Source organism: Elgaria multicarinata, chromosome 2 (assembly GCF_023053635.1).
Source record: "Elgaria multicarinata webbii isolate HBS135686 ecotype San Diego chromosome 2, rElgMul1.1.pri, whole genome shotgun sequence".
Classification (NCBI taxonomy): domain Eukaryota; kingdom Metazoa; phylum Chordata; class Lepidosauria; order Squamata; family Anguidae; genus Elgaria; species Elgaria multicarinata.
Window position 1 is genome coordinate 84,821,831 of NC_086172.1, and position 16,758 is coordinate 84,838,588.

Sequence of the window (16,758 nt, forward strand, 5' to 3'; positions counted from 1 at the left end):
ATATTTACTATTACACATATATTAAGAGATAGTAGTTTTGTCACTGTAGAATGGGTGGGGAACCAGTGACCCTCCAGATGTCAGACTCTAACTCCCATCAGCCACATTTAGCATAGCCAATGGGAGTTGGAGTTCAGCAAGACTTCATTTTTGCCTTTCAAGTCAGCCCAGCATTAAAAGAAGTGCAGCTGTAGTAGAAACAATCTTCTTTCTTCCAAATGACTTTGGCTTCTAATGTCGTGTTGTTAGGTTGAGGGCAGGAGCCGGAGGCATGCTGGGGTGAGAAGGTGGTAGTGCTGCTACTTCTGGTCTGGCATTTCTCCATTCAGCAGTGGGACTTTGCCATTTAAATAAATAAATAAAAATCCAGTGATCAGCTGCTGAGGCGTGCTCTGGAGCCTACATGTCTGGCATTTGCCTGACCATTTCAGCTGCTGACACTGAGCCTGGTTGGAGGAAGAGATAAGGCATCCTTATTGCCCAGGAGTGGGTAATCTTTTCACCCTCAGGGCTTCATGCAGTGCTGGGTTGTGGAGCGGGGTCCATACATGCACACACTTCACCAAACTCATTCATATCTCAGTACAAAGGAATGGGGAGGTTTAAACCTCTCCTTTCTGCTTACTGAGATAAGGGAATGGGATTGTGGGTGGGGTGTGTTTAATTTCCTCCTCTCCCCAGCAATTCTGATTCAAATCATTGTTTCCCTGCTGTTATTAGCAGCAGGAAACAATTTTCTCAGCTGCATAAGGATTTTTATGGGATAAGGAGATGAACAGCAATGCCCTGGAATAGTGGTCTTTTCTGTGCCACCCAGCTGATGGCACAGGGGATATGGATAGGGCTTTGGCAGGCTGTATGCAGCCTTCAGGCTGCCCCCCTGTGAGATAGGCCAGTGTGCCCTGCCTCATAACGCAGTGTTCTTGTTACATTAGTGTAAAGCCCATGTCGCCATGGGCACTAATAGTCCTGCTCCTTTCCCACTTTCTTGCCCCTCAGTCCTCTCACCACAGAGTGGCTCATGAATAATGCAAATGTGGCTCATGCATCCCCCCCAAAAAATTGCATGTGGCATGGCCCCTCCCTTTCCCTCTCACGCCTTGATTGGATACCATCAGTCCCCTTCCCCCTCTACTCCAGTGGTGACAGCCTAAGTGGGCGGCTGTGCCTCAAAACCTGCCTTCATGCCACACTGATTGACTGAGCAGAGCTGTCCATCCTGCTGGTGCAGGAGCTGTCTTGCCTGTTTGACACAGAGGAAATTAATTGCTATTAAAACTCGAGCTTTGAACTTTTTTGAACTTTCAAAATTGTCTGCACATCTACACTGCTCAAGCTTCAGTTTAAAACAAAAAATGAGCAAAATCGGTCTGGTAGATCTTGAGTAATAAGCGTTAAAGTACTGTATTCTTTTATAAGATTAGTTGACAGAGCTGCCTAGCAAGGCTTTCTCCTTAATCTAACTGTAGTAATGTGTTGTTATTTGTAACTAATTGAATCAGATGCACCCTGCCATCTACATTTGACCCCACTGGCCAACTGACAACTAGATTAGGCGAAGGAGAGTCAGCCAACAGGGACACATTTTGCATGGTCTTACGTGCATAAAAACAGTTTAATAACGGATACTTCCTAATGAAGTCATTTAAGTGTAAAGCTAATCTGAGTTTAAATGTTAACTGTCTCTATAAGAGTACTTTTCTTGTTTAGATGATTCTAATTAAAAGAAAACAGCTTGCAACGCTTCCACCTACAATTGCACCACCCACGGCACAGGATCTTCTGTGCAATGTTATGTGGCTACAGAATGACAAAAACCAGATAGAATATATTCAGGTAATGTTTAACTCCAGTACTTTAAAATATCATATGTTCTATTCACACAAGGCCCAAGTGTGTAGATGAAACACTCCATGGGGAAGAGGAATCCCGTGTGCTACGTTCATTCACCAGGTGCACTTAAGAACATAAGAAGACCCATGTTGGATCACACTAAGGGTCCATCTAGTCCAGCACTCTTGTTCACACAGTGGCTGACCAGCTAGGGATCAGGGACCGACAAGCAGGACATGGTGCAACAGCGTTTCCCCCAAGCAACTGGTGTATATAGGCTTACTGCCTCTGATACTGTCTTGCCTTGTATTTGTGCATTGAATATGTCATTTGAATATCATCTGTGCTTTCAGAACTCTGCACAATTATTAATCCCTGTTTTTGATCTGTGGTTTCTGCATTTGTGCAGTGTGATCAGAATGCACACACAAGACTAGTATGCATATAGATTCAAAGGAATATAGTGTGCTATTTTGTACACTAACTAGGGATATATAGATTGTGCAAAATCCATTCCATCTGTGTTTTGCAGATTGTCAGGGATTTCTCATTTTCCTAGACCCATCAACAGAATAGTTTTTTTATATAGTTTTCAAATATGTCCATGATTTTATCATCTGTCATTAATATGCCGATATTTCTATTTAATTTTTAAATCAATGTAAACTTTGCATAGACTGCTTTTTATAATTAAATTTGTTAATTCTAAAATGTACCAAATAATGGTGTATACATTCTTTTGGTTTGTGGTCCGACTTTCTGAATCCACACGTTATTGGTTAATTAATTATTGTCAGATCCCTCATACTTATCATTCTCAATTGTTATGTTTCCTTTTCCCCCAGTTAAAGACTACAGCCATCTTTGCTCCTAGTGTGTAACATAGTATTCCTACAAATCTGACAATTTATAACCTGAAAATACTTTCAGTCATTCATTGTATTTTGTCATCTCCCCCAGAGCATTCATGTACAAAACCTACTTCACACTACTCCCTTTCACACTTACTTAAACGAATCCCAGTGTATTGTAAATATAGATTTTCACATATTATTCCATTTATGTATGTATTTAAAACATTTAAATTCTTTAAATTTAAATATTTTAGGATTCTTTGCATGTTACTTGCCCAATGGCTTTCCCCCATTTATCTGTACAAGACTTTCCTATGCTGTCTTCTAATTACAAAATTGTACTGTAAGTATTCCTTAATTCCGTTTGCCATCCTCTCAAAAGTAAGCTTTCAAAGCACCCTTTAACAAATATTAAAATATTTACCCCTTTTTGTCTGTGTATACTCAAGAATGAACTGTATACTCTATGCTCTGTAATGCTTTCTATATGCTCTACATGTATTTTCTATTTTCAGAAAAAAGCAAAAATTCTTTATTATGATTATGGAGATATCATATTTGATGAAGGTGAATTGCCACAAGGAATCCATTTAATTGTATCAGGAATGATTAAGGTAAGCTATCTTTATAGACCAAATACCTGAGAATATAACTGGCAAAGAAGAAAGGAAAATGACTTAAAATGGTGAAGTTATATGAAACACAGCTAGCTTGTAATTTCAATGTCATTCCTTCAGCAGACTTTTCTTTATTGACAGACATTTTTTATTGGACTAAAAATTTCTGGATTTTATTGGAATGTTTTTGTCCTTAGGTAATTGTAACAGAAAGAATCCCCTTTTGTCACCGTGATAACCATTTCATTGACCTGCAAATACGCTCTGTGGTAAAATGGGTTGGACATGTCCCATTTTCTTCATGGTAGAAATTTCACACAGGTTTAAATCTTCAGGTTGTTAGATTTCAATGAATGGGATTTTCCTTTCATCCCCTGTCCTGTCCCCTCATCCCATATTAAGGTTGGTGCCCTTAGGTTGGTCACCAACAAGAAAATGGAGGAATTTCTAATTAAATGCTTCTGCACATTTAGGGTGCAGTCCTATGAATATTTAGAAAAAAGTTCTACCACTCCCAGCATCCGTCAACTAGTCATGCTGGGAAACTCCCTAAGGCAATTTAGTAATGACTGGGAAGGAAAAACCAAAAATAAAATAACACAGGTTTAATTGTATTTAAAAAGGATAAAAAGTAAGAACACATTCTTACTTAAAACTAAAAAAGAATAAGCGAAAGAATAATATTTTTCAAGCTCATGAGCGAAGATGGAAAAGAAAATTTGATTCAAACATTTTCCTTATGTTTATGCATATACTGCCTTGATCTTTACCTTAATTTCAGAAAGGATTTCTTCTTAAATGAAGCATCTTTGGGGTTTGCCCAGCATAACGCAGATGCCTTGTGTCATCTTGAGGGATCTCTGGAATGTGTGTGTTGTGTTTTCTCTTGTTTCCCACAGCAATTCTTCTTCTACTTGGGTTGTATCTGAATGTCTCACCTAACAATTTACCCCTGAGATATAGATATAGATATATCTCTTCTCTTCATCGCTCCTCCAGTTTACTGGAAGGTCTAGTAAGAGAGAAGATGAACCCAGTTCTACCTCTCTTTTCCAACTGTAAGCCCAGGGAGGCTGTGGAATTCTTTAAAAGCTGTCTGGAAGTAGTTTGGGGATAGATGAGGATGAACTGGAGGTTGGACTCGGTTTCCTTATAGACCTCTTCCAACTCTACTATTAATCCAGACAAGACAGAAAAAATGTTAGAAGAAAGCCAGTTGCTTTGGATGGAAATGTAGAGTCAATCTTGGATGGGGCTGTGCTCCTTCTGAAGGACCAAGTTCATAGTTTGGAGATTTTCCTGGACTCAGCATTAGTTGGGGAGCCGGAGGTGGGATCAGTAGCCAGGAGTGCCTTTTACCAGCTTTGTTGTTTTGCTAGCTGTGACCCTATCTAGAGAAATTAGACTTGCCATGGATACAAATGCACTAGTCACATCCAGGCTAGACTACTGTAATGTGCGTGGGATGGCTTTTGAAGATGGCCAAGACACTTCTACTGGTACAGTTATTGGTGGGAGTCAGGCAATTAGAACATGTAACACCAATTCTTTACAAGTTACAGTTGTTGTCACTGGGTTTCTGAGCTCGGTTCAAAGTGTTGGTTTTGATCTATAAATCTCTAAATGGTTTGGGACCAGACTAATAGCTCCATCCAACAAGCATTTTATTGTACGCTCGTTACTGGGCACTCATGGATTCCTCGGAGGTAGCTCACATGATGTTGTCTGCCTCTCACGCCCCTTCTGGTCCTTCTGGTCTTCCTTGCATGGCAAGAAAAACCAAAAAAAGTCCAGTTGCTTCCTTCCCCTGCTGTGTGTGGGAGAAGTAACTGAGTGTCCACAGAGAAGCAATGTTAGCCAGCGTTTCTTCCAAGGTGTGACGGAGCTCTAAGGAACTCCTGCACCCATATGACTGTCCTGGCATTAAGACTTTCCCAGTTTGTAGACCTATAATCTGGTTGGCAGGCACGAGAGAGAGGCTTTGCAATGGTGTCTTCATGCTCTGGATCTCCCTGCCTACTGAGGAGTGACCGGCATCGAGCATGTTAACTTTTAAGAGAGCCTTAAATACTCACTTATTTTGAGTTGCTTTCTGATGGATTTAACTCTTGAGTCTGAAATTTAGCTTTTGGCCACTGCGTGATTTATCTTTGGATTATACTTTTAAAGAACTGTGTTCTGCTGTGAAGTAATTTATCTTAAGGAATCTTATTCTTCTGTATTTTGAGTTTTGTTTTTAAACTGTATTATATGTTTAAGTCTTTTACAATGAATTACTGGCTCAATTCGTTTGGCACTGGACTAAAATGGAAGAGGAGAAAAAAGTATTGCTAGCTCAGGTGGGATCATTGCCCCTGCAATAGTCTATCTAAAGCACTATTGTGTCTCTACATGGCCGGGGGTGATGATCCTGCCCAAGCTGGGAATACTCCCCCCCCCCACTTCCAGTGGCAGAGCGCTGAAAGGCAGCCTAAATACTCGCTCTCCATGAGAGCACCACACCAGCGCAAATAAGCCCCATTCCAGCAAATAGTTGGGGAGTTGTAACTCCAAGCCCTTTTCTCCTTTTCTGGCCACTTCTCTGCTGTCGACAATTGTTTTGCTTTTATGCTATGAAGTGCTCCAAGACGTTTCCTCAGCTGGCCCAGTTGGCTAGCCCGATGCGTTTGCTGTTTGTGCCCCAAGAGTGAAAACAATGATCAGTGATTACAGTTCCTTTCTCTGGGAAACATCCCATTAGATCAGGTCCTTTTCTGCCCTGTGGCCCAAGCGTCTTTTAGTCACCTGCTTCCAGAGTTGCCACAGTGGTTGGTCCCAGTGCAACCTGTCACAGACACCTAAAACAAGAGAGCACTGTCTTTGCATGATGTGCCAGATGACGTATTGGGCATCACAGAGATGATGCAGTGGAGGCTGGTGTCTCTGATTTTGGTGGGGCTGAGTTTCAGTCAATACCAGCCAGAACTCTACCGGAGCTATACAGGGTGCTGAACCCATTTGAAGGATAGGGCTCAGCACCTTGAATAGCTTGTTTAAAGTTCTAACTGGTCCTGATGAAAACCCAGAATAGATTCACAGCCCCACTGAAATCAGAGCTACCAGCATCCACCAATATAATGGTTTCTATTGTGTTTTTTCCACTGATAGAAGCAATTAAGTTAGGAAGCAGTTATGTCAGGATATGTCAATTCAAATGAGAAAATACACTTTTCAAATCCTCCCTCAAAACATTCTATTAGCAACAAGCTGTTAGTAAAGACAGTAAACTGATAAAATTGGTTTACTAGTCTGCTTAAAAGTTCATTTTGAATGAGACTTGAGTTGTCTTTCTCCTTTAGTGACTCTTATTTTTACTCTCTAGAATAATGGCATAATCTCCTTAAGATAAGCATTTAGAAGGCCATTTTGAACTTACATAGGCTGTATGGAATTACTCTGAAATTTATTTTTGTTAATTGGTGATTAAGGTTATCAGATGTTTGTAGGAGCAATTCCTCTGCATGCCACTTCTTCTCCCAATTGGAGGGGGACTCCACTTAAATGTCTAATGTAGAATCACTGTCTCAGTCCAGAAAAAGTCATGCCCTTTGCAAGAAAGATATTATGATAAAACCTCGGTGGTCGCCTCTATTCTCAGAAGAAGGAACCACCTCCTTCACAAAGCTTTTAAATTACAACCATGATTAAATTGCATGAAAAGCTAGATTCAGGAAGAGATGAGAGAATGGGATCCATTATTTTCCAGTTCCAATGGTACCTTAACAATCTGTGTTTTCAGAAATTTCAAGAACTGTTTTAATGTCAGAGTTGCAGTTTGTGTCACCATGGAACTTCTATTAAGAAAGAAAGCAGCTGATACAATTCGTTGGTTTGTTTGTTTTTAACATTCTGTCATATTTCTCAGTAATTTTGAATGTAGCTAAACAGTGATCAGAATATTTCAAAATTCTCTGTATGTTAATTTACCTATACCAAAATGATCAACATATCTTTACTTTGTATATGTAGATGTGCACTTGCGTACACGCATGCACACACACACACACACAATCTTCACAAGATTGATTTTTGCTTTGCTACCCCTCTACTTGTCACAATGCTAGCAATTTGTCTCCCATATACAGCTTCACAGCTTTCAGATAAAAAGGACACAATACCTTAGTTCACCTCAATAGAAAAAAATGCTACTAAAATAACAGTAAATTACAGTCTTTCATCACCTACATTCTCACTGTGCCTGTAGAAGTCCCCCCCCCTATTTTCGTAATAATAAAGAAGGTTATGATTAATTTGCGGATAAAGTAACCTTTCTACAAATGTATTCTACTCAATAAATGAACGAGCTGCTTACAGTAATTAAAGTAATATCATCCTGTGCGCAAATTGCTTGTGCTAATAAGACTAATTGGTAACAGCAAGCATTAACCATGATTAGTCATATGTATCTAATGTCATCACCAGTGCCTATAATTGTCTACATAGAGGGAATTTCACATCTGTTTTAAATCATTTGTATGCTCCCTGAAAATTATGTTTGCTCCTATATTACTTGAAAGAGATTCTTCAGATCTTGGTTCATAGTCTAAAACATTAATTGAAATAGACAACATTTTTATTTTGAATTATAGTCTGCTGAATGCACAAGAATTCAAAATTTTATAAAACAAAATCAGTAAGATGAGGATTAAAAGAGTAAACTACATGTAAACATGCATCTAAAATGATTCTCCGCCATCCCACGCTGAATAAGGCTCAGGGTCAAGATTTTGGCTTGGAAAACCTCAACAGATAAGGACCCAGGAAAGGTCACTTGGTATGATAGTTCTAACCCAATAGAGGATAATTAGCTGGGTTTGCACGTGTGTTGCACAAGAGTCAACCTCCCCCCCCCCTTTGTTGCCCCCTTTGTTTGCCCCCTTTACTGTCAACATTTGCATTAAGAACGTATTTGAACAGGGATCTGTCTTTTTTGTTTGTCAGTGGTAAAACACCATGAACAATGATGGAGTTATTTATATAAATCATTCTCGTGAAGTACTTTCTTAAGAGATATTTTTAAATATGTTTAGCAGTATATAAATATATTAAATAAATCAGTAAGTTTCTCCTAAATATACTGCAAATCAGTTTCATTTGGTCACCTACATTTTAGTATCCACTCCCCGCACTGTTCATAATTCATATTATTTATTTAAGGGCATAATCCTGCGTATGTTTGGACAGAAAAAGTCCTACATTTCCCAGCATTCCTCAGCCAGCATGGCTGGCTGGTGAATGCTGCTAGTTATAGGACTTCTTTCTGTCTAAACTTGCATAGGAATATGCCCTAAGGAGATTATAAGTTGCTTTGGGGGACAATGTGATGTACATTATAAGTAAACCTCTTTGCCAGTTTTGATCCACACGGCAGTTGGAGGAGCAAAAGGAAGTGAACTGAAAATCAGGATAATTTGAGTGATTAACCTGTCACAGAATTATAGTTCTTGTAGATGGTGTATTAGGACTGGCTTGTCTGAACTTGAGCATTCAGACTGGCACCACTTTAATTTCTTCCCAAAGCAAAGCCTAACTTCTGATTCAATAGGCAAAAGAATACTTGTAATCCCTAATGGTCCTGCACATGAAATGAACAGTAAAATGCAAGGGATTTCACGAGCGCTGTTCTACGCATCGAGCAATTTTATAATATCTAGCATCCTGAAGTCCAGTAACCTTCAACGTTGACCTTGATATGAGGTTTTCTGAAGGTTTTCAGTAGAGGTCAAGTCCATCCTCATGGCTTCTCATAGTTCTTCCATAAATAGATTGTTCCATCCACCTGTGATAATTCCCAAAACTCTATACCTGAGATACCTTGTCTGATTTTAGATATTTTTATCAAATGGTATCATGTCACAAGGCTTAAAGATAAGTAATCTGTTTTCTAATATCTCCAGCTGTCATATTTCTCCTTCCGTTCTCATATTTGCTAGTGTATTTTATACAGCAGAGATACTTTTCTCACCAGTGCTATGTTATTCCCAGTAAAGAGATTTAATTTGTACTTGGGGCTCCTGCTTGATTTCCATTTGACACACTATCCTAAATGTTGATATTGCCTTAACATTTCTGTTAATAGGAGTGGTGTTTCTAATGGCATTGACTCCTTGCCACAAATGAAATAAATGCCACAAATGTCTCTGGGTCTCCAGTTCCAGACTTCATGGTCACCATGACAACCAACATACGAAGCAAAAAACATACCTTTGTTTTTTGCACCAAGCTGTGAGGTGAAAAATTTGAAAACTGGGGGGCCCAAGCAACACCAGTTCCTGGTGAGATTTGAACTTGTGCCGCTACATCCCTCCTGCAGGGGTGGGGGACCCATTCTGATGGTTCACCCCAGGAGACTGATGAAATCCAATGGATTTCTGACTGCTCTTAGGGATTTTCCAGTGGCGAAGCTGGTGATCTAGCCGAGGCCTTACTCTCACTGTGGAATGGTGAGATGCAGAGCGCCATTGGCTTGAGTGAGCCTGCTCTTCTCCCTGGCATACTGGGGAGCTATGGGCAATGAAATAGGCTGGATATTGGCTAGAGCACAAATGTTGCAAAAATTGAGGCGAAGATGACCGAGCATGCTGTACAGTGTATAATCGTGCCTATTGTGTGTGGTGCAAGCAGCAATGAACTATCTCCATCGTGTCCTCAAGTAACTGTCCAATAGAGCTCTTTCAGGTTGCCAGACAGTTGTTAACTCTCTCCCCAGTGAATGGGACCCTGATCCCTTCAATGGCCTGCTGTGATCTTTTTGCATTGTACTTTGAGGGGGGAAATGCTTGACTCCACAGCAAACTTGATGCTGTCGTTAGTACAGTTCTGGTTGAGGCATCTAATGTCACCATTTGCCCAATTCTGTTCAGTCAGTTTCAATTGCTGTGGTTGATAACATGGACAAAGTATTTACAGTAGTGCAACTGACCACATGCCCACTCGATCTGTGCCTCTCCTGGGGATTAAATGCTGCCGGGGGGGGGGGAGGGTGTATGACTGGGTGGGTCCAGGGTGTGGCAAATGTTTCTCTCCGGGAAGGGGTGGTCCCTGCTGTCCTTAAGGACCAGTGCTTAAACTCAGTAATGGATTGGATGAGGGCCAATAAACTGAAACAATTCTGGCAAGATGGAAGCCCTTTGGGTGAGAGGTTGCTGAGCCCATTAGATAGGTTCATTCCCTTTCTGGATGGGGTTGCACTCCCTCTGTAAGATCAGGTTTGTAGATTGGGGGTACTCCTAGATCCATCATTGTCATTGGAGGCCCAAGTGCCCATGGTTGCTTGGAGTGCCTTTTACCAGCTTTAGCTGGTTTGCAAACTATGGCCTCTCCTGGACAGGGATATCGTGGCCACAAAGGTATAGGTGTTATTAACCTCAAGTCTGGATTTTGTAATGCTGTCTATGTGGAGCTGCCCTTAAGGCTACTCTAGAAGGTGTAGCTAGTGCAGAATGCAGCAGCTCAGCGGCTGTTGGGAACCGGCCGTTTTCAGCATGCGAATCCTTTGCTGAGGAAACTGCACTGGCTACCGATTCATTACCAGGCCACATTTAAGGTTTTGATCGTGTACAAAGACCTAAACAACTTGGGACCAGGATACCTGAGAGAGCACCTTCTCCCTTACCAATCTGCCTGTGTGTTTGAGGTCATCAGAGGGCCTGCTCCTGGTAGTTCCACATGGACCTATTAGAGTCTACCAGGGCAAAAGTCTTCAGTATGGTGGCCCCCTTTCTTTGGAACGCCCTAACCTTGGAAGATAGGCAGGTGCAAACATTGTACTGCTTTCAGCACCTTCTGAAAGCAGATCTCTTCCAGGAAACATTCCTTGACTATCCAGCCATGGTTTTTATTGGCATTCAGTTTTTAAAAGAACAATTTGCATAATGGTGTTTTAATTCTTTTTATCTTTTTACTTCTTACATTTGCTGCTCGAATCTGTATTAGATATGGAGCAGTATATAAATATTGTGATAAATAAATAAATATAAATCTTTGGGGAGCCTCTCCCATGACTAGTACACATGTATGTGTATGTGCATCACATAAATGAACAAAATAAACACATTTTCCAAATATAAGTGCAGCACTAGGAGAATTCACCTTCTTCCCTTTAAAAGGTAATATTTTCTTTCGCCCAATCCAGAAGTCCACCTGATGGCTGCATCTCTGCAAAAACCAGACAATTGACAGCTCTACCTCTATGGGTCATAGAGATAGCAGGGCCAAGCTTCAAAGACAGCTACATATATTTTAGAAGTGTACATTACATTAAAAGTGTGCAAGAGATTTGAATCTTGCATCTATGTTACCTTTTACAAATGGTTCCAGTTATGGTCTATAATATAAGAAATGCCAAAGTATTTATTATTTTTAAGTGGGAAAAGCAAGGCAACCTTCCTATCTAATAGTGCAGTGCTATATAAGTCTATTCAGTTGTAAGACCCACTGAATTCAATGGAAGCTATTCCCAAGGAAGTGTGTGTAGGGTTGCAGCCTAAGTCATATCTATTCCCACACTTATGGCAAAGTGTCTACCAAATGTATATTTGAAAGTTACTTTTTAGAATATAATATACAGTGGGTATATCTTGTTTCATTTTCTGGTAAAGTAATTGCTATTTTCGTTCTTTTAAAATTGTTTACTAGCTTTCTGGTTCTGCTCCTTGTTACGGAGTTGATAAAGAAGCCCAGAAAGATGATACTAAAGAAGCACAGAAAGTTGTTAAAGAACACCATAAACATGAGGCAGTGTCTTCCTATACAGACTACTTGGTCACTGGGGCTATAATTGGAGAGCTCAACTGCCTAACCAAGCAAGAAATGGAATATGGAGTTACTTGTGAAACTGCTGTACAGGTTGGAAAATTCTGCTTTTCAATATATTTCATGAAGTTTATTTTACACAGTAGTAACAGGAGGCTTGGACTAGGGCTGGAATGAAATTCTCTGTATATTTAAAACCCAAATCTTTGAAATGTTTGTCCAAATTTTGATTTTAGAAAGTAGAAACAATTTTGCCAATCCTCTAATTTTCCCCAGTCCTCTAAACCAGCAGTGGGCAGCTTTGGGTCGTCCAGTTATTTTGGCATACTGCTCCGATCAGTCCTAGCTAGCATAGCCAATAGTAAGAGATTATGAGAGTTGTAGGCCAAGACATCTGGAGGGCAACAGGTTGCCCACCCCTGCCCTAAACTTCCATAATAACTGAGGTAGTGCATTTTAGACGAGCCATCATCGCATCTCAGTTTTCACTTGCTCCTGTATTATCATTGCACAGAGGGGCTGCCTGCACGCCCGTAAAGCCCCGGGGTGGGTGCGCAGTGGCGCTGTGTCGATTATATGATGCAGCAGCCACCATGCAGTCACCGTGGAGCTTCCCATGAAGCTGCGAAGAAAAAGTCAGGGACTTACCCTGACTTTTTTTCTCTGGAGCTGTCTATCCTCGCTCTGGAGTCGCAGCAGACGTGTGGCCGGGAGGATGGCGACACATGATTGGTCACCTTCCACCTGGGAAGAGGGCAGGGGGTGGGCTCAGCCACTGGAAACCCCCACACTTTTGCTGCTGTGTTGGGATTAGCTGCTGCCACCCCAAAACAGCAAAAGCAGGGGGGTTTGCTTATTGCAGCGGCCCTCGCTGCCCTATAGACCGCCCCAGAAGCACTTTTCCAAATATTGCTTACACTTTGGATTGCTACTTTTACTAATCACTGGTTGTATTGACTTTCTAGCTTATGGCTACAAAAGAGGAAAACAAATTCTTTATTTTTCACAAGATAGAAGAGGGCATTCTAGACTCTTTGGGAGTTGCCACTTCCATCTAAAAAGGAGGCAAGGTCAACAACTGAACGGCTCCCTTCCCCAGACCTCCCTTTCCTTGTTCACGAAATGAAACATCAAGGAAAGTTCCTTCGACCTCACCTCTTTCTGGCTTGCAATTTTCTTTTCATTTTCTCTCACTCCTCCTTCCTACTCCCTTTTCTATACGGTATATGCCTTAACAAAGCTTTAGGAATGAACAAGGAATAAGGCACAAGAACTTGGTAGCACAGACCTTGGGCACTGCTTTGGAGGCCCTTCTCTTTGGGCTAGGCTGGTTTGGGAAGGAGCCTAGAGCAATGATCCAAGACTGTGTTCCATGGTGAGCCTCTCCCTGGGCCAGGCTGGGGTGAACAAGGAGCACAAAATCATGCCAAAGCTGGTCCCAGCTTCATGCACACAACTGCAAGGCCTCTTCCCCTTCCCCTTCCGCCGTTTCCAAGGTGGGATGATGGGATGCAAGCGTGCATGGAGTGGTGGGCTCATTTTGTCCTCACCCTGTGCACTAGCAGAAGTGATAGTAGCATAAGTTGGTCATGCAGCGGGCCTTTTGGTTTTTCCCCTGGATAATAGTGGACTGCACCCCACAAGAAAGTCTCAAGCCTTGTTTGTGTCTTTTCACCAGGGTTCTTGGGGAAGAGGATCACAAAACCTGTCTTTCCAGGTGGTTGTGAGCCTGTATTGACAAAACGTGGTCTACTATGCCATTGAAAAGTCATCTCCTGGGCAGGATACAGCCCATTTGGTTGTGTATGCATGGAGGGGGGCGTGTCACCTGCTTCAAGGGGGGAAGACGCCTTTGGAAAAAATGTATTGGGCAGCCATGAGCACTTTGAGGCACATATTTACTGAGCTTTAGAAAATAGTTTGCTCTTCTGCTGAGGCAGCTATTGACAGAAGACTTGTTTGGTGAGTTCTGATCCCGTATCTAGAATGCCCTCTATCTCTTGGGGGGGATTTCTAATGATTATTATTCTCTGGAAATACACTACAGTATTTTCTTTGCTTCTGTTGTTTCTCATGCTTTTCTCCTTGCCTCATTATTCTGGCTGATAGGTACATGTGGAAGCGGAAATTCGATGAACTGTCTTTTTTCCTGCATTGCATATTTCTTCCCTTTTCACTGTTTTGTATTTTTGGGGACATAGAAGTTTCTTCTGATGGCTGTGGTGGGGTGTTGGTTGCTACTCTTTTGAATTTGGTCTAGGGTAGAAGGGATCTCCATCAGTGGGAGAAGAGTATCGCTAACTTGTGAAGTATCTAGAATGTAAGTCCCGAGAACAGGAATTCAAGAATGATGCAGCTATATTAACTCCACCATATTAGCTCCAGTATTGGAAGCAGTATGCTAGGGGAACATAAGCAGGAGAGTGCCATTGGGCTCACGTCCTGCTTGTAAGCTTCCCATAGGGATTTTGTCGGCCACTGTGGGAACATAATGCCAAACTAGATAGAAGTTTGGTCTGATCTGTAGTTTTTATTACTGTATTAGTCCTCCTGGCTGGAAGCACAAGTCATTATGGTATCGTGCTACCTATTATTGCTTCCACAATATCTATGCTCGATTAACTGTTTCCCCCATTTGTTTACTTACCAAATCTTGGATTAAAATGCACAGAACCTACTAGGTTGCTCTGTTGATGGGAGTGATTTAGAATACCATTTCTGTAACTCTGCAATAGGGGAGCTCAAAATGAAATGAAGGATTTAAAATCTATTGCATAAGTCTCCTACGTGGCAGTTTAACAACGGTAGGGCAAATATATATGGGCTTGGAAACAATTGCATAAGTCCCCAATTGGACAGCTCAGCAGATATATGACTCACTGATAGGAGCACAATCCTATGCAGGTTTAGACAGAAATAAATCCTACAACTCCCACCATCCCCTAGCCAGACATGTTATCTGGGGGCTCCTGGAAGCTGCAGGTTTTATTTTTGTCTAAACATGCATAGGATTGCGCCCTAAATGCGTTGCACTTGCCCAAAGCCTTTGAAACTTAGCCTATCAGGATACCCTGGACACTGATCTTGCAACATAATGCTTGAAACGATATTCTTGGGCTCCAACCATTGGAGCTGCTTGCAGGAACGCAGATTTGAAATCAATTGGTAAAAGAGTTTCGCCACAGAATGTAGAACATCTGGGCATGATAGTGAATATGGTACAATAGAGAATGTTCCTCACAGAGGAGAGACAAGTCAAGAAAGATGTTGTTTCCCCCTTCATTTCAGTAAGGGACCATTCAAACATAATGCTAATCTGCTTGCTGTTTGTCATTATTTCCCCCCCCCCCCCGGCACACACACACACTGCCCTTAGTACAGAGGGGTTGCTTCTGCTTTACTAGTCTGGAAGGGCAGGGCAGCCCCTACCCAAGAAGAAGCCACTCTAGGATTTTGACCCTGCTTGCTGATCAGGTGGAGGCACTATCCCAATGTTTTGTAATGTCCTCCAGGAGTCTCAGACAACCAGAATTCCTGTTCAGAAATTCAGTATTCCATTCAGGTCTGGTGTTATATGCAAGGGCCCCTCAACAAATTGCCATCCTGTGGACTTACTGGCAGTGGTGGCCTCAACAATACTTCATCTGTGGTGAGTTTTGGCAAACTGCCCATGTTCTTGATGTTCACCCAATGCTCTGGTATAGCATTGCTCAAAGGGAGCATCAAATGGCATCTTCCTGCTTGCCCAACCCCTGCTGCTGCTCAATAAATCCAAACCAGGGAGAACAGTTGGGTGGAAGAAGCCAACTCAAGTGCCATTCACTCTCGCCACCTCCCAAGTGCAGGGTCATAGGCAGCTGTCTGACCATGCTGGAAACCCTAATTTCATTATCAATTTTGGAAATTTTGTTTTCAGGGTGTAAAATGCAACCATAATATAGATTGTGTTTGTGTTTGTGTTTCTCACAGAGTAGCCCTCCATGTGAGATGGCGCTAACTGCTTTTGCAATTGAGGGGATTTTCAAAATCTGTTCGTAATGCGACATGGGTAGTCTGTACTTCCAAGGAAACAAAACAAAACAAAAACCTCACTGGTCCTTCCCAAGCCTTATCACACATTTAAAGTAGCCATTTGAATACCAGCTGCCAAGAGGACGTACGGCTTTGGGGAAGCAATCTTCAGCAGCAATCACCTCATGGTGATCGTTTTCAAATTGGCCTTAAAAAGGTGTGATTTAAAGCAGCAAATTTCTCTTGAAATAATTTTTTTTAAAAGACAAAAATGTGTGTTATCTTCCCAAGGAAGATAGGTTTTAAATAAACCTTGAAAATACTTGTAAATTGCACAGAACTTCACTCTAATCCTTTGCAGGCAGAATGGAGCAAGTTCTGTGTAACTCTAAGTACTTGGAAATATAGAACGTACTAATAACAGTTACATTTTTTCATGGCATTGTTTTATTTTTCCTCAGACGTGTTTTATCTCTATAGATGATTTGCTTGAAGCTTTTGATAAGTTTTTAGAATCGCCCTCCTTAGAATATAAGATATGGCTGAAACTTGCTCTTGATGTTGCGCTCAAAACTTTCAGGGAAACCCTTCCTAACCAGGTACGTCTGTATGCATGCTTGTATGTGCCGTAACGAACACCTCAGCACTGC

The 16,758-nt window shown here is 41.5% G+C and overlaps 1 protein-coding gene across 1 annotated transcript in view; it reads left to right on the forward strand.

The window, feature by feature from the left end:
• Positions 1 to 16,758, forward strand: part of LOC134393371 (sodium/hydrogen exchanger 10-like) — a 55,908-nt gene that overhangs the window by 33,592 nt on the left and 5,558 nt on the right. Inside the window, exons 20-23 of the mRNA XM_063118399.1 lie at positions 1,711 to 1,836; positions 3,203 to 3,301; positions 11,981 to 12,190; positions 16,570 to 16,707. Of these exons, the coding sequence (XP_062974469.1) occupies positions 1,711 to 1,836; positions 3,203 to 3,301; positions 11,981 to 12,190; positions 16,570 to 16,707 (573 nt within the window). The remainder of the gene's footprint in view (positions 1 to 1,710; positions 1,837 to 3,202; positions 3,302 to 11,980; positions 12,191 to 16,569; positions 16,708 to 16,758) is intronic.